At 41.7% G+C, this 18,971-nt stretch overlaps 1 protein-coding gene across 2 annotated transcripts in view; it reads right to left on the reverse strand.

Annotated features, from left to right (window-relative positions):
- Nucleotides 1–18,971, reverse strand: part of prkar1b (protein kinase, cAMP-dependent, regulatory, type I, beta) — a 47,552-nt gene that overhangs the window by 1,044 nt on the left and 27,537 nt on the right. For both annotated transcript variants that reach the window (XM_077619669.1, XM_077619670.1), the window contains 6 exons: nt 16,113–16,174; nt 12,768–12,814; nt 10,319–10,477; nt 7,577–7,637; nt 5,356–5,477; nt 1,733–1,814 (listed from right to left, as the gene is read on the reverse strand). In XM_077619669.1, coding sequence (XP_077475795.1) covers nt 1,733–1,814; nt 5,356–5,477; nt 7,577–7,637; nt 10,319–10,477; nt 12,768–12,814; nt 16,113–16,174 — 533 coding nt within the window. The remainder of the gene's footprint in view (nt 1–1,732; nt 1,815–5,355; nt 5,478–7,576; nt 7,638–10,318; nt 10,478–12,767; nt 12,815–16,112; nt 16,175–18,971) is intronic.

Below are 18,971 nucleotides of genomic sequence, written 5' to 3' on the forward strand. Positions count from 1 at the left end.
CAGTGAATTTGGCTTGGTGGATGAGTGGTTAGCCTCACAGTTTTGGGGTTGTGGGTTTGATCTCCGGTTTCCTCACACATTCCATAAACATGCATGCTAGGCTAATTTAGCACTCTAAATTGCCTAACCCTAGCTATGATTGGTTGTCTGTCTTCTTGTATGAATTTGGATCGGTGGGTGAGTGGTTAGCCTCACAGTTCTAGGGTTGTGGGTTTGATCCCCCGGTGTGGAGTTTGCATGTTTTCCCCGGACTTGCGTGGGTTTTCTCCGGGTACTCCGGTTTCCTCACACATAAGCATGCATGCTAGGCTAATTTAGCACTCTAAATTGCCTAACCTTAGCTATGATTGGTTGTCTGTCTTCTTGTCTGAATTTGGCTCGGTGGTTGAGTGGTTAGCCTCACAGTTCTGGGGTTGTGGGTTTGATCCCACGTGGGTCCTCCTATGTGGAGTTTGCATGTTCTCCCTGGGCTTGCGTGGGTTTTCTCTAGGTACTCTGGTTTCCTCACACATTCCATAAACATGCACGCTAGGCTAATCTAGCACTATAAATTGCTTAGCCCGAGCTATGATTGGTTGTCTGTCTTCTCGTGCCCTCCAATTGGCTATCCACCGATTCAGGGAGCCCCCCACCTGTAGTTAGCTGGGATGGGCTCCAGCAACCCCCACCCTTGTGAGGATAAGCGATTCAGAAAATGAATGAGGCTTACAAGACCGTAAAACGTGACGACACTGTAATATCTAATCTCATTCTTTAAATATTTAGTTTTTCCAATAATAAGCTTATGTGCGCAAATACATTTTTCTTCAATGAGTTCAGTGAATGGGTTGACAGGGTGATGATGATACCCAGGCCCTGATTTTTCTTTTTTTAATTCAAACCTGGTTTTCCCGCTAATCACACAATCCAGTATCTCTTTTTTTGGGAAAAACAACAAAATATTTGTGCAATATCTTAGATTGTGCAATATTTTAGAATTTACCTTGCCAGGATGTGACTTTTTATATTTTGATGACTTATTTATGTTTTTTTTGAACTGGGAAAACGCACTTTGTGGAGTAGCACCACCACCAATCTTCGTTATACGCAGCTGTGTATGATGACAATAAGCAACACTTCTGACCAACCATTCCATCGTGGGATAAGATGGAAGAGCTTACCAGCAACGGAGTCGAGGGGCTCTACTCTGCTACTGTTGTCTTCAGCTCTAGACTACTGAGGAACTGTGCGGATAAGCTTGGAAGAGTGACTCTGCATATTCTCTACCTCGGTCACAGTCTGCAGAAGTTCCCCATCTTGTGGAAGACTTCCTGTGTGTGGTTCCAGTTTTTGTCCAACTTTACGTCTTTTGAGTCTGTATCCGTTTTTGCTACCGCAACCAAAATGTCGCCGTTCAAGTGGCAGCAGCTCCGTCCACTCTTGCTCGTTTTGTGTTTTTGCTGCTTTTCTGTCTTAATGATTTGATTTGGTGATTCCTAATGATCCCATTCACTTTGATTTGCTTTGTACTTTGTGCTTTTGCTTTGTTGTTCTGCGGCCTTTGCGAATGTACTGTCTAACTTATAACTATGCCTTTTCTTGCTACTGTCACAATGAAATTTCCCAAATACGGGATGAATAAAAGTTATCCAATCCAATCCAATCCAATCCAATAAAGGCTTTTGATTTGATTTGAAAATACATATTTGGTCTTCCTGTCCCTTTCTTTAGCCAAAGTCTGTCAGTCACTCACCAAAATAGTCGGAGGGTCCGAGTCTTCCCACCTCCACGTACTCCTCATTGTCGGACCTGCGCTGCAGAACGGAGGCAATTCCCTGGAGACGGGACGGACAAGGGGGACAATTGTCAAGTGGGGTGAAAAAAAAGGAGGTGTGTGCATGTGTGTGTGTGTGTGTGTGTGTGAGGACAGAAAGAAAGAAAGAAAGACGAGAGGAGAGGGGGGAGTTACTGAATGGAGCTGAACATCATCAGGAGGATTAAGCCGAGAAGAAATTCCTTTGCTTCATAAGACACAGGTGCACGGGATTTGGACTTTTCCTTTTTTTTTCTCTCTTTTCTTTTTTTTTGACTCCGCCCCTTTTTCCAGGCGCTGCTGTTTTGTTGGACACCTGTTCCGTGGGAGGCGGCCAAAAGCCCGACTCAGATATTCCGAAAGTTTTCCCAATTCTCTCCAGAGCGTTCTAAACACAAACATCTAAACTCCGATGACTCACGGGCCGAATCCGAGCCAGGCGGGGGGACCCCCGCGCCCCACCTCGGCCCACGTCCAAGGCCTTTAAGGGGAACGGGTTTTCCGTGGCCTCTGCTCAGGAGGAGCGAAGTTGGACGGCAGCTGTCGATATGGATTCCGCCACGTCAAAACGCGGGTATTGCGAAATGATGAAATGTTAGGGGGGGGAAATTTGGGGCGGGTTAGAAAAGAATCTGGATTGTTGCGTTCTGCTACGCTATCGCTATCGCAAATCCTTGGATCGAATGGGCTTGTGATGCTAAAAATGAGGATGATAAAGCTTAATGAGGTCGCCCGGATGAATATAATTTTGAGAGCTGGTTTCAACAGTAGATATTAAGATATTAAACTCTCTCTCTCATGAATATAATTTTGAGAGCTGGTTTCAATAGTAAACCCCTCTGTCATGTTGCCAAACGTCCGGCGACCAAACGTCCGGGCGACCAAACGCCCGGGCGACCAAACGTCTGGGCGACCAAACGTCCGGGCGACCAAACGTCCGGCGACCAAACGTCCGGCGACCAAACGTCCGGCGACCAAACGTCCGGGCGACCAAACGTCCGGGCGACCAAACGTCCGGGCGACCAAATGTCCGAGTACCACTTTAATCTCTGAAGCGGAATTTTTTCTCAGCATTTTTATCGCAAATTTCTGCCTGTGCCGCGTCACCATTAAAAAAGCGACACGAGCCGGATCCAAAGCGGCAACTTGGCCCCTGGAAATATTGCCCTCTGCTCTGCACTGTATCTAACTAATGCTTTTAGTGTTGACAGTCTGCTCGGAAGTTTATTTAAAGTCATAAACCTGAAGCAATTTTGTTACAAAAGACACACAGACACACACACACACACATACACACACATATACACACAACATGGCTAGTTAAAAGCCCTCAAGCGCAAACAAAGGAGAGCGTGTAACACCGTTTCATACATTCCAACAACGTCTTCATCGGTCACTCGGACTTTTTAAGCGGCGTTCAGAGGAAATATGAGATGTGAGCTTGAGGGACAAATTGCTACGTGCTTTGTTTGGGGATTACAAAAAATATTATAACTCGGTTTTGAACCAAAATGGTGATTGGAGAGATACGGTGTCAATCGGATCAAAGGAGAAAAAATCTGGCACTTAGGAGGGCAACAAGGAGTTTTCAGTGGAATTTATGAGGTCATACGGGAAGGTGATTTTACAAGGTTTGGGAACGCCAATTGCAAAAAAATGAGCTCTTTGATGAGAGGGTTTGTAATTGATTGATTGGACAGGAAAATGGATGAGATTTTTTTTAATTGGGAGGGTTTTAGTGAATTAAATAGTGAAGTAAAAAGGAGCTGAATGGGAATTTATTAGGTGATTTTTTACAAGCTAATTTTTTTTGCTTGTTTATAAGAGGATTTGTAATTAATTCATCTTGATTAATCGCACAGCAGAATTTATGGTAAAAAGTTTTTAATTTTTTTTTTTTAATTTGGAGGGTTTTAGTGATTTCAATTGTGAAGTAAAAAGGAGCTCAATGGGAATTTATGAGATGATTTTAAAAAGCTAAAAAAAATTAGCTTGTTGATAAGAGGATTTGTAATTGATTCATTTTGATTAATCGCACAGCAAAATTTATGGTAAAAATCAAAAAAAAAGTTCTGTGTTTTAGTAAATTAAATACTGAAATAAAAAGGAGCTTAAGTGGAATTTATTGGGTGATTTTACAAAGTGTGGAACTCCATAATCGCGCAGCAAAATTCATGGTAAAAAGCTAAAAAAAAAGTTTTTAATTTGGAAGGTTTTAGTGATTTAAATAGTGAATTTGGATTTGTAATTGATTAATCGTACAGCAAAATTTACGCAAAAAAAGTTTTGAATTGGAAGGGTTTATAGTGAAATAAAAGGGCGGAACAATGGTATGTCCAGGTCCAATTCCCATACCTGTCAACCTCTGCCGATAACTGCCCTTATAAATGATTATGATTCCCCTTACAAACCCCCAAAAAACCTTACAAACACCGTACGACTCGTACGGTGTTTGTAAGGTTTTTTGGGGGTTTGTAAGGGGAATCATAATCATTTATAAGGGCAGTTATCGGCAGAGGTTGACAGGTATGAATTCCATTAAACGGATTGGACGTGGATGGCCGTCCACGGAAGCCAGCGAGCGAGCTCTCCGTCTCTCGACTCATCATCCCTCTCTCCCTCCCTCTCGGCTTTTTTTTTCTTCCCCCCTCCATCCCAAGAGGCCGTGGCGAGCCCGTGTGAAAGAAAGGCAGTAAGACAGACGCATTCCGCCCCGAGTCTGCCGGACTCTGGGAAAGTGGAACTGGGCCGCCTGGAAAGTCAAGAGGAGGAAATCGGAGAGCTTACGGGCTAAAAAAGACACACGGACGGACGGACGGATGGACAGAAAGGGAGGAAGGGATCACACTTCAATCATGTGACGCATTGAAAAAAAAAAAAAAGGCAATGTGAATGTTTGAAGAAATTACATGGAAATAACCGATCCCACACTCGCGTATACGGTAGAAAATCCAATTCAAAAAATGGGGGAAAAAAAAGCGAATGATGCCAAAACATGTTGATGTTACGACACGCTAACGTTGTTTTGAGATTTTTGGCAATATTATGTTTTGATAAAAGGCTTTAAAGGCGAGTTGCAAAACTTTTGACATATTAATGTAAATAAAAATGCATGTATGAGGAGTTCTTGGATCAACATAACACACCATTGGCATGTTTTTTTTAATGATCGTTTGTTCAGCCATGATGATTTTATGATCCATAGTGGAAAGCGATGATTGACAGGTTCAGGTTTTGAAATAAAAAAAAAAAAATGGGTTTTTTTTCTTGTTTGTAGCCTTTTACTCGCATTGACAGTTACTGATGTTGAATCCATTTGAATGGTAAAGGCTGGCATAGATTGATCAAGTTTTTATATTTCAAAATAAAAGAAACTCAATTATTCTGATCCCCTAAAAATGAGGTGATCAGGCCCAATTCTCGACCGCTTGATCGGATCTGGGATATCTGTAATTTAGGACGACAGATTGTCCTCTATAGCCACTAGAAGCGCAAACCGATGGACGCTAAAAGCCACCGGCGTCTTGGAAGTACGAAGCAAAGCCCTTGAGGAGAAAACTGACCTCTGTGATGATGAAGAAGTCGTCACCGGGCTCTCCTTGGACCACGATCTTCTCCCCATCTTCAAACTGGACGGGCTCCAGAGCGTCAGCCACGGTCAAACGCTCCCATTTGTCCAAAGATTCTGCCAATGGGAAGACACGGCACGATGAATCAATCCTTCACGTCATCGCTCCTCTTAACCGTAACGCCTTCATGCCAGATGATGGCTTCCTTCATGAAATGGAAGAGTAAGAATGTTCTGGAGCAGCCAAGTCCGTAGTTTGCTAGGACCACAATGCATTGGGGTCCGGACTTCTTTTTTGGTGTGGTTCCTTTCAACGTTGCAATTCCTGGAAGCGAGCCAGGATTTGGCAACCCAACCCGGATTCGCGACCGTACCGTGGTTCCGACCAAAGGTAACTTATTTGACGATCCGGATTAGAGCCAAATTGGGTAAAACGAAACCAGTTTTTACAAAAAAACAAAACAAAAATCCGTACAAAAGTTGTTATACGGCGTACACAATTTGAAATGATCAAAAAACGTATAAAATACGGGAAAACATTGACAGGTCTGCGTAACCCAGGGGCATTATGGGAAATGTTAATTGCTTACATGGAGTGAAGAGGAGACTTGTAGATATTTGGGTTGCATCGATACCCTCAGATTGGCCAAATGTCCCACAAATTTTCTTGACAGACCATTTTGTCCAATGATAGAACGATGTTTGAACATACGTAGGTTTGTTGGCAAAGTCGAATAGTTTAGCAAAATAGACTAGAATGTTACGACCAAAGAAAGCCAATAACGGATTTTGATTCTTTTCATAGCGACGCAAAAAATTGACACGTAGAATGCGAAATAAAAAGAATCCGAGTTTTAACGTTGCTTTCGTTTTGACTTCAAGGTGCAAAAATTGAGCCAAATCTCGCCAATGGCACTCGGAAACTGATCCATGCAAATTGTGTCGGCATGGGATTATTTGAGGTAAATCCGTGGGCCGGGGAGGTGTCCAATGTCCCCCGGAGTGGGGCCGTGGCGTCTACGGGCCCCCAGATGAATGTCTTGCGTCTGGCGTGTAGGTGATCCTTAACAGGTAACGCGATCCACCAACGCGGCAGCTAAAAGGGGGCCACGTGTCACGCTCGGTCGCGCCTAGCCGTCCACGCTAGGCTAACGGCGCTCGGCCCGACGGCGGCATTGTTGCCGTGCGTTAGCCTGTGACAAAGCGCATGTCGTCGCCGTCCCATCTTGGGCTCGCCGCCAATTTCGTGGTTATCGAAAGAATCAAAGGCCCGCGCCAACATTAGCCCCTCCTCCGATTCCAAAGGGCCCGAGCGCTTTGACGTGGGAGGGACGGAGAAGAAAGGACGCCAATTGTGTGTATGCGTTTAGTCAGCCGGCTAATAACGGCGCGCGGGGGGGCACGGCCCCGACGACGTACGCCGAAGGACCGCCAGGTGGGAGGGGACCAGATGTCGCTTGTAATTGCCGCGCCTTTTCATAGCTTGAATGGATCTCATTTGCCGCCATTTCAAAGTGCCGATTAGCCAAATTCCAATGCTAAAGATGCATAATTATAGAATTCAAGAATTAGCTCATTAGTTAGCATTTTTTTGTCTTGAGCTATTTTCATCAAAAAACAAACAAACAACAGCTTTTGTGAAAATTGTTTTTTTTTTAAACTGAATCACAAACTATTTTTTTGAGTATCCATTTCTGTCTCATAATTTGACTGGACCACTTTTGCTATTAATATTTTTATTTAAAAAAAAATTAAAAGCGATGCAATGCAATATTATGATAGTTCATATTTTATAGGGATGAAAAACTAGGAAGTCTTTATTATTTTTTTGGCAGAAAATGTAGTAACATGATGATGTATCATTAATTTCGCAAGAGGAAAAACCTTTACAGAGCAAGTAACTATTTTCAGTCATTAAACCCTATTAAGCATGCACATGGACCCCATTTTAGAGCATTTGGCATACAAGTCCCGCCTACAAAATTGTAATCCCGACATTTTCTGGACTATAAATCACACTTTTTTAACAATTTGGCTGAGTATGCCACCTTTTTTTTTAGAATTTTTGATTAATATTATTTTATGTTTTATTAAAATTTTAGAATTCTGAAAGCCGCAAGATAATAATGCTGTGTTGTTCCGGCTGAAATATTATTATTTTATCCCTTGATATAGTGCGGGTAGCGGACTCCTTAGCGGGCTAGGCAAACACTTACCGAGGATGGAAACCTTGCTGAGGAACTCTTCGTACATCTTCCTCTTCCTCAGAGTGCTGCCCTGTAAAAACAAGACGGGAGTCAAACGCTGACTTGTCCTCGGTCCACCGACGTACCGCAACGCAAATAAACTAGCATCACATGGATGATGCTTTAGCGCAAGGGTGTCAGACTCGGGTTGGTTCGCGGGCCGCGTTAACGTCAACTCGATTTCATGTGGGCCGGACAATTTTAGATATAATATTTAGATTTTTTTAAATAAATGGATTAAAAGAACTGGATTAAAAGCCCTGAATATTCCGTTTTTTTATAGATCTAAAACTGTTTATTTTAGCTTTAAAAAAAATATATTTTTAGATTTTACAAAATGATTTTTGAACTAAAAACAGAAAAAAATGATTTAAAAAATGACACTTATTCATTTAAAAGGGGGAAAATCAGGAAATTGAATATACATCTATACTCTTCATTTTAATTTGATCCTAAAACAGAAAGTCGGCACTCATGATTTACTTTCTCGGGCCGCACAAAATGATGCGGCGGGTCAGATTTGGCCCCCGGGCCGCCACTTTGACACCTGTGTGCTTTACCGGATATTTTTACATGCGAGTGGAGAACGGGGAACCCCATTTGGCGGATCTGCCCATACTGAATCCCCGTCCGATACTTCAGAAATGTGTTAGGGAGGAAAAAATAGGACATCCAAATGTCTTTTTTAAAATTTATTTGAACAAAGCAATCCAATGTTAAGGATATTTAAGTTTTTTTTTAAGCGAAATCAGTTGTATATCACAAAAAAAGTCGTAAACTGTGTTATGTCAAATAAATATATTTTTTGTACTTGTATAGTGTATAAAACATAAAGTAGTATATGCGATAGACCTCTGGATTATTTTAATTTAGATAAAAAAATAATGCAATGTTAAGTTGTGTTCTCTTGATTGGGATTTTCATGACTTTTATATTTATTTTAATTTTTTTTGTTCGTAAAAGTTGGTTCCACTGCTATAAATATAAATACTTCGAATAGTATAGTACTGTATATGCATTTTATGCAGTTTACCTATTATAACTATCACTGTCATTGACAGTTATAGAAATCAAATCTATTTTAATGATGAAAGCTGGCATTAAGTGATCCTGTTTCACTACCATTAACGGCGACAGACGTCCAATCTATTTAGACTGGGAGACCTGGCAGTCCACGAATAAACGACTATCACCGTCAATGACATAATACTGAAAAAAAATCAATTTTATCAGATTACGATCCTCTGATGTGATAACTAGCAGCATTTTTTAATGACGGGGAGCATTTCCTTCTAAAATATATATTTTAACGCAGCCCATAAAACGGGCTAAAAACGTCTTTATCTCGCTTGTCATTAAGTCTTACCTTATATGGAACGTTTTGGAAGTTCAAAAAGGGGGCACGTGATTCTTAAAATGACACAATCAGCGCCTTGGAATGAATATTGACGCTAAATAATACGGTCGGGGCAGGTGCTTTTATGTGGTCGTAAAGAAAAATGTGTGTGTGGGCCATCCCACCCACCTTTGGGGGATTTCCCCCTTCGCGAACAAACGTCTTGACAAGTCCAAACCCAAAAAAAAGACATCTTTCCCTTACTCGCTGTCACTCAGCAAACTGCTTTGTGTGCAAAGAATTGCAACGTGAATTGAAAAAAAAAAGATGTCCAATCCGTTTGAACTGCGAGGGTCGACAGCCAACGGTTCTAATGCACTTTTGGATGATGGAAAAATGAATAAAACAGTTGTAAGCACCCCATTTCTTTCCTAAATGTAAAATATATCACTGTACATTTGACATAGTCATTATTTTATAGCACTTTTAATTTAGCATCGAGTGTAGACGTTAGCATCCTATTTTTTTCCAATATTTTGACGCCAAGGGGCGCAATTTAGAAGAATTACGGTAACATTTGAAGGGGGAAAAAGCTCCTGCACAGAAGCTGTCATTTTCCTGCTTCCGACTTCATCTGATCTTATAATTAGATCCAAATAAAAGGCGATTATGTTGCATTAAATTCCACAAAATGAGGATCCATTTGAGATCCTTTTATTATTTCAGGCTAGCGGGCCACCCGCAAACAAAGGCGATAGTAGGGAAAGCAAGCGCGTACTGGCTGCCTCCAAGGTGGCAAAAAAGTGAAGTCATTCCAGCTGCTCTTACTTTTCCACGTCATTTACGTGGAGTCTGCCGAGCGCCGTGGCCGGAAAAGCTAATTTTTAGGGAACTTACGAGAGAGCACCCTCCAGTTAAATAAACTAAACTTCATGAATAATAACAGACGGACATAAAAAATAAAAAAAATAAAAGGTGGCTCGGTGGTTAAGTGGTTGGTGTATCTGCCTCGCAGTTATGGGGTCGTGGGTTCGATCCCAGTGTGCTCTTCCATTTAAAGTAGCTACTTGGACAAATAACAGGCAGGAATTATGAACCCCATCACCCAAAAATAAATACTCTTCAGGAGCAACATTTCGGAACAGTAAAAAATAAAAATAAAAAATAAATAAAAATCATAATCTGACAAGATGGCGGCCCGGTGGATAAGTAAGTGGATAGTGTGTCGGCCTTACAGTTGTTGGATCGTGGGTTCGATCCCTGTGTGGAGTTTGCATGTTCTCCCCGGGCTTGCGTGGGTTTTCTACGGGTACTCCGGTTTCCTCCCACATGCCAAAAACATGCTAAGCTAGGCTAGCTGGTTGAATCTGACTTACCATGAGGATGCGCCGGTAGCTGTCACGGTCGATGCCCCAGAGTTTGAGATCGGTCTTGGCTTTGACGGTGGCAGCTCTGGGGGTGCCGTAGATGAGGGCCAGCTCGCCGAAACTCCCGCCCTCTCCGATGTTGGTCACCCATTCGCCGTTCACGTACACCTGTTGCGAAAACGGGAACACGAGAGGTGTTGAGTCCTGGGTTCAAAAGCAGGTCGGTCCACCTGTGTGGAGTTTGCATGTTCTCCCCGCGCCTGCGTGGGTTTTCTCCGGGTACTCCGGTTTCCTCCCACATTCCAAAGACATGCATGGTATGCTGATTGGACACTCTAAATTGCCCCTAGCTATGAATATGAGCGTGAATGGTTGTTTGTCTCCTTGTGGCCTGTGATTGGCTGGCCACTGATTCAGCTGGGATAGGCTCCAGCACCCCCGCGAGCCTAGTGAGGATAAAGCGGTTATCACATTCACTAACCCAAGGGTGTCAAACTCGGGTTGGTTCGCGGGCCGCATTAACGTCAACGCCATTTTAGATCTAATATCTAGATTTTTTGATTTTTTTAAATTGGATTAAAAGAACTGGATCAAAAGCCCTAAATAGTCTGTTTTTATAGATCTAAAGCAATGTTTATTTGAGCTTTTTTTTCTTAGTAATGGAACATTTCTTTAAATCATTTTTTTTCAAATGGAAACAAAATATTTTTTGAAAGTGGAAAATGGAAAATATTTGTATATTAATTTTTTAGATTTTACAAAATGCTTTTTGAACTAAAAACACTAAAGAAAACAATGATTGATTTTAAAAAGGGGAAAATTAGGAAATGTAATGTACATCTATCATCATTTCAATTTGATCCTAAAATAGAAACTCATGATTTACTTTCTCGGGCCGCACAAAATGAGGCAGCGGGCCAGATTTGGCCCCCGGCCCGCCACTTTGACACACGTGCACTAACCCATGAACAAATATCAAATGTAAAAGACTAGCATTGACTGACTATGTTTCATTGCCATTGACGGCCATCGATGTTCAACTTTTAGACGTCTATCACCGTCAATGGCAACCAAAGTAAAAAAAAATGACCCCAATTTGATTCTTTTTTTTTCTGAAAATGGGCCCGGGATGAAAACAAAAAAGAGTCCGGACACCCCCCGACTTAGCACCCAGCATCAAGGGCGAGCAAAGAGTTAAACGACGGGTCCATTAAGGGTTAAAGTCAACTCCTCCGGGTCTTGCTGCTAAGTTTCCGGACGGGCAATGCGATACGCTTCCTTGGCTTCTCGCTAAGTGTTTGATCCTGGCTGAGCCATCCGATGAAGCCCTCTAAAAGGCCCTGTTGTCTCCCCATCAATGGCTTTGTCCTTCCCCGCTTTTCTTCTCCGGTGAGGGCCTTCCCTTTGATTGGAAGCTCTACATTCAGATGGAGGAACATCAATCAAAATAGCGGCTGACAAACATGCGCGTGCGGACAATATGGCCTCATTCTCCCGCTCTGATTGACTTCCACTTTGGACAAGGTGGCCCACAATGCACTATCACTCCATCCTGTTGACTTAATAACTAACACAAAGGGGGTTAAAGAGGGAGGCTTGCCTTCATTCATTGGCTGCCGAAAAGCTCTACAATTGTTTGACGCTGAGGTTGAACGCGGGAGAGATTTATCAACCGCTAAGTACAATTTGGGAAAAGGCCGATATATCTTACGTGATATTTTCGTCAAGAAAATTGTCCGGTCCACTATGAACATTCACAAGGTCGAACACAAATAAAGCACACCGAGACAGATGAGTGAGATTTTGAAGCTTCTGCAGAAGGAGAGTACGGAGGTGGTGGGTCCGACGACTCTACTTCTACAGAAAATATTTTACTTAGGGCAAGATTTTATGACATACAAATTCTCTATGACAAGGGACATACAAATTCCCTTGTTACAAAGACGCAGCGCGACAGTGTCACCGATGGTGGTGGTGACTCTGATGATGTTCAAGGCTACATATAAACATATACACAAAGGACATAGCCTATTACAAAGATGCATGGTTTTGAAACCGATGGCTGTGATGTGGATGGTCTCTATGACATGGGCATGACACGGATTGAAGGTGATGTTGATGTCATAGATTGAAACATTATTTGATTACTTTCAAGATTATTTCACATTATTTCGTCAAGAAAATAGACCGCTTTCAACACAAGTGTGGAGATAATAAAGGTTTTACGTCTACTTACGAATGCCTCTACATAAGAAAGATTAAGGTTACAAAATGTCTTGAGTGGAGATAATAAAGGTTCCAAGATATGAAAGAAATTCAAGTTAAAAAACGCAAAATCTCCAACAAGATGCGCTAATGGCGAAATATGAAATCAAATGATTGTTTGTCTCCAAAAAACGAAGGACGCCAACGACGGATTTTTTCTCGGATTGCCGAAAGAACAGAAAAAAACACTTACGTCCACTTCGCCTTGGTCAATCACGTAAAAGTTGTCCCCTTCGTCGCCTGTAGAGGGGGAAAGACAAAAAAAACACAATTGATTAGGCCATATGTGTCAAAGTGGCGGCCCGGGGGCCAAATCTGGCCCGCCGCATCATTTTGTGTGGCCCGGGAAAGTAAATCGTGAGTGCCGACTTTCTGTTTTAGGATTAAATTAAAATGAAGAGTATCGATGTATATTAAATTTCCTGATTTTCCCTCTTTTAAAATCAATAATTGCAATTTTTTAATCCATTTTTTCTGTGTTTTTAGTTCACAAATCATTTTGTAAAATCTCAAAATATATATAAAAAAGCTCAAATAAACATTTTTTTAGATCTATAAAAAAACGGAATATTCAGGGCTTTTAATCCAGTTCTTTTAATCCATTTATTTAAAAAAAAATCTAAATATTATATCTAAAATGGTCCGGCCCACGTGAAATCAAGTTGACGTTAAAGCGGCCCGCGAACAATAATAATGCCAGATAATGCACATTTTTACGGCTACTTTTCCATGACTTATCCAAACTTTTCAGACACGCCCAAAACCGACAATGAGTGACCCTCGAGTGGGTGGTGACGCATGAGCATACATGACACAAGTATGCACGTGTGCGTGTGTTGGTGCTACGAGAGGGCGATTATGCGGGTGTTCACCTGAGCAGTTGAAAGGCTAAAGTTCACCAGAGTTCACACGGCTAATTAATACGGAGCGGAGGACGCTCGCTCCTTCATCACGCGGGTCTATTTGTCAGGGAAAATGATCCTTGTCGGTCCGCCCCTCCTAGGGGAGACCCCAACACACATACTCACCCACACAAACACCACCTGCTCCAACCTGGCCACCCTCATTCCACCTTCATCTCTTCTCCGCCATCCATTTCTCTAGGTCATTTTTGTCTTTTTTTTCTTGTGCACTTCCTGACTTTTATTTATGCAGGTGACACGGCTAACAAATATTTTACATGGCTAATCTGTCCCCACAGTTTAGTCATCTGTAACAACAAGTGACTAAACTGGACCGACACATTATTAAACTTTAGCCACAGTTTAGTAATCTGAAGCCAGATTGATTAAATGTACCCACAGTTTTAATCATGTGTGGGTACAGATGATTAAATTCTACCCACAGATTGCTAAACTGTACCCGCTTTAGTTATCTGTCCCTATACTTTAGAAACCTGTGGCCACACATTGCTAAACTGTACTCACAGTTTAGTATTTTGTACTCAGTTTACTTTAATCTACTCACATTTTTAGTCATTTGTACTCACAGTTTACTTGAATCAACTCGCATTTTTAGTAATTTGTACTCAGTTTAGTCATTTGTATTCAGTTTACTAATTTGTACTCACAGATTACTCAACTGTACTCACATTTTACTTTAATCTACTCACATTTTGAGTAATTTGTACTCAGTTTAGTCATTTGTATTCAGTCTACACATTTTTACTCACACATTACTCAAATGTACTCACATTTTACTTTAATCTACTCAAATTTTTAGTAATTTGTACTCACTTTAGTCATTTGTATTCAGTTTACTCATTTGTACTCACAGATTACTCAACTGTACTCACATTTTACTTTAATCTACTCACATTTTGAGTAATTTGTACTCAGTTTAGTCATTTGTATTCAGTTTACTAATTTGTACTCACAGATTACTCAACTGTACTCACATTTTACTTTAATCTACTCACATTTTGAGTAATTTGTACTCAGTTTAGTCATTTGTATTCAGTTTATTAATTTGTACTCACATATTACTCAAATGTACTCACATTTTACTTTAATCTACTCAATTTTTTAGTAATTTGTACTCACTTCAGTCATTTGTACTCCGTTTACTAAACTGTACTCACAGTTTAGTCATTTGTACTCACAGATTACTAAACTGTACCATCAGTTCTGGGTATATCAAACATTTTTTTTAAAAGAAGAAAACTGATAAAAACTAGCAAAAAAAACATTAGCATTCTTGTCATTTATTAGATTTTCTTCAAAAAGGGATCACCCCCAGGACCGGGACCTATTTCCCCCAAACTTTCAAGACACGCGCATTGGAATTTACTCTCTAGTAAATGTTCTCTTTGTTTAAACTTGCCTGCCGCGGCGGTGGATAACTTGTAGCCCGTGTCTAAATAGTGTTAAATGGCCGAGGAACGCGGGTGGGACGGGTGGCTTCTTGAAGTTAGACAGTAGTCGTCCAGAGCGGAGCCATGACATCACTTCTGTGAAAACGGCATACCTTCTTGCTCTAGATTGTAAATAACAATGGGTGGGGACTGCAGCCATTATCTCCAAATTTGGACTCATATACGCTCGCTCCTTGCCTTTTGGACCCCAAAGCTTTGAATGTTTAGTACACCAAGCCGTTTAAATCTTAACAAATAGCGCAAGTCACAATTTTTGGTCATTAAAAAAAAGAAATGAATATTGAACTACATCAAATCCTGGCATCCACATACAGATCCAATCATGTTAGAGCAGGGGTGTCAAACCCAGTTTGGTTGGCGGGCCACATTCATGGTGACCAGATCTCATGTGGGCCGGACCATTTTAGATATAATATTTAGATTTTTTTTAATGAATGGATTAAAAGAACTGGATTAAAAGCCCTGAGTATTCAGTTTTTTATAGATCTAAAACAATGTATATTTTAGCTTTTTTTTAAATATATTTTTAGATTTTACAAAATGATTTTTGAACTAAAAACACAGAAAAAATGGATTAAAAATTACAATTATTGCTTTAAAAGGGGGAAAATCAGGAAATGGAATATACATCTATACTCTTCATTTCAATTTGATCCTAAAACAGAAAGTTGGCACTCATAATTTACTTTCCCGGGCCACACAAAATGATGTGGTGGGCCAGATTTGGCCCCCGGGCCGCCACTTTGACACCAGTGTGTTAGAGGATCGGAATCGGGTCAAAAAACTCTCAATTTTGGAATGTCAACTCATAGACAACCAAAACAAAAAACCTGACACCCCCCAATAACATCCATTCAACTCATTGCATATCACCGACAATGACAAATGTCAAAAACATGCAAACTCATTGCGCATGTCCAATTTTCCGTGCCATTGACGGCGCTCGACGTCCAATCCATTTCAACTGGGAGTGCCCACGCGGTGTTGCCGGCACCGCCCAGTCAAAATGGATTGGACGTCCAGCAGCCAATGAATGAAATGGGAATTCGTAGACCGGATCACTGTATTTGCTTCCATTCTCTCATTTTTTATCTTTATTTTTTTGGTGTCACCCAATCAGAACGCAGCGTCTCGTGTCAGAGTGCGTAAAATCCAAACACGTACCTTGCTGGATCACCGTTTCCCCGGCGATGTGCGTCACGGGGAACATGGCGTCGAATATGTCGCTGAATGGGGAAACAAAAAAGAAAATATATGTCAATATACGCTCACGCTCCAAAGAACACGCGTGTTCAGAACGAGGTGGACGGGCCGTAATCACTCTGTCATCCGAGGTCGTTTTTCACCGACAATGACGGCGAGCGTGGAACTCTGAATGACCCCAACGCTCGCACAGCGACGCGCCCGGCTGGCTTGTGTTCAACTTTACGTGTGGCACAAAATGGTGTCCCGTGACCGCAATACTAGCTTAAAAGTGGACGTCTATCGCCGTCAAAGACAGCTCACTTCCTCTACCTTTTTCATCGTATCCTATTGATTTGGGGGAAATTTCCAGAATTCTTCTTCGTTTGTCGGTCCCCTCTGAATTTTGGGTACTTCATGTTTGTTTTGGGGCATTTCAAGGTTCCCTATTAACTCATTGGCTGCCATTTTGAGGCACTTTTTCGATGATAGGGGACACCTGTGGTCTAACATGATTGGATCTGTATGTGGATGCCAGGATTTGATGTAGTTCAATATTCATTTCTTTTTTTTAATGACCAAAAATTGTGAACTGGATTAAAAACCCTGAATATTCAGTTTTTTATAGATCTAAAACAATGTTTATTTGAGCTTTTTTAAAATATATTTTTAGATTTTACAAAATGATTTTTGAACTAAAAACACAGAAAAAATGGACTAAAAAATGACAATTATTGATTTAAAAGGGGGAAAATCAGGAAATTGAATATACATCTATACTCTTCATTTTAATTTGATCCTAAAACAGAAAGTCACCACTGATGATTTACTTTCCCGGGCCACACAAAATGATGCGGCGGGCCAGATTTGGCCCCCGGGCCGCCACTTTGACACAGGTGACCTAATCAATTGTTTTTTTTTTTTGTCTTTCCCCCTCTACAGGCGACGAAGGGGACAACTTTTACGTGATTGACCAAGGCGAAGTGGACGCAAGTGTTCCCTAAAATTGAGCTAAATGCTAAGGGCTAACGTTGAAACAGTGGATTTCCCGCGCGTGGAAATGAAAACCAAAGACGACCATTGGTTAGCCGGCGCCTGTTGGCATTCTAGCACGACACTTGGGCCTTAAACCCGACGCCGTGTTTGCACAAGCCACCATCAAAGCTTTCTTCTCTTTCTTTTTGGAAGGAGGAGGCGCTAGCAAAACAAAGAAAATGGCGGCTTGGCCGCAAAAGCACTTAATATCTGTTTCAGCCCGCCAGCCAAAGCGCCGCTAATCGGGTTGTTCAAATGCGCGGATTTAAGTTCCGCGGCGAGGATGTGTCGAGGCACGAGGAGGCTCGGGATCCTTCCTCTCCTCCGTTCTCTCGCCCTCGGGCCGTATTTATCTAGCTAATCGGCCGCATACCACTCGTCGTACGGAGAAACGGAGAGAAAAAAAACACAATAAAAGTGGCTGCGGCCAATCGAGGGCGCGCAAAAACCCGCCCGGGTGAATCTGGAACAGGTTGGAACGCGTTTTGGGAATCAATATGGCCGAATGCCCTGCCGTATTTTGCGATATTCGCAAAAATGCTATCGCTAAACGTGACCGGGCGGCTAAATACGGCAGGAGTGACTTTATCGCGGGAAATACTTAACAGGGGTTTCAAACGTACGGCCCGCGGGCCAGAAGCCTGATTTATTTGTACTGTACGTGCTTTTATTTGTCAACATGGCGGCGAAAAAATGGACTTGTGCGCTCGAGTTCTTGCTCAAATTCATTTGTGTTTCGCCCTGCCGTCAAAACGTCGTCGTCAATGGCAGCCAATGAGTTAAAAAAGAACCTTAAAATAAGAAAAGAACCTTAAAATAAGAAATGATCCTAAATTTACCAGGAAGTGACCTTTCAGTCCCCTAAAATGACAAGGAAGTGATTAAAAATGGACGCATTGCCTGCTATTGACAATAATAGATGTCCAATTCACTTAAACTGTGTCAAAGTGGCGGCCCGGGGGCCAAATCTGGCCCGCCGCATCATTTTGTGCGGCCCGGGAAAGTAAATCATGAGTGCCGACTTTCTCTTTTTGGATCAAATTAAAATGAAGAGTATAGATGTATATTCAATTTCCTGATTTTCCCCCTTTTAAATCAATCATTGTCATTTTTTTAATCAATTTTTTCTGTGTTTTTAGTTCAAAAATCATTTTGTAAAATCTAAAAATATATATAAAAAAGCAAAAATAACATTGTTTTAGATCTATAAAAACCTGAATATTCAGGGCTTTTAATCCAGTTCTTTTAATCCATTTATTAAAAAAAAATCTAAATATTATATCTAAAATGGTCCGGCCCACGTGAAATCGAGTTGACGTTAAAGCGGCCCGCGAACCAACCCGAGTCTGACACCCTTGATTTAGAGTGTTCAATCAGCTAGCCTAGCATTCATGCTTTTGGTACCCGGAGAAAACCCACACAGGCGCAGGACCAACGTGCGAACTTCAAATAGCAACCCTCGATCGTATGATAAAAAATTGGCACGACATCTCAATTGCTAAAACATCTGCAGAAGCTCATTCATCCCAACAATTGTCGACCGACCACCTGGCGACCGGTCATGGCTAAATAAAAGAGTTGTCAATCAATAAACGTCTCACGGCGGCGGCAGGAGAGCAGTTCCAATGAAGCGAGGAAGACCGCGGTCATCATTTCGTGACGCATCGCGCGGCTAATAGTCTGCTCGGGTGGATCAAAAGTAAGTGGACCTGCGCTTCGCTAATTAGCCTTGACCACTCCTGCTCTCTCCGACCCGCATCGGTGAGCACGCCAAAGAAGAATGGACGCAGGTAATTACTCCCCTCA

This window comes from Stigmatopora argus, chromosome 14 (assembly GCF_051989625.1).
Source record: "Stigmatopora argus isolate UIUO_Sarg chromosome 14, RoL_Sarg_1.0, whole genome shotgun sequence".
NCBI lineage: Eukaryota > Metazoa > Chordata > Actinopteri > Syngnathiformes > Syngnathidae > Stigmatopora > Stigmatopora argus.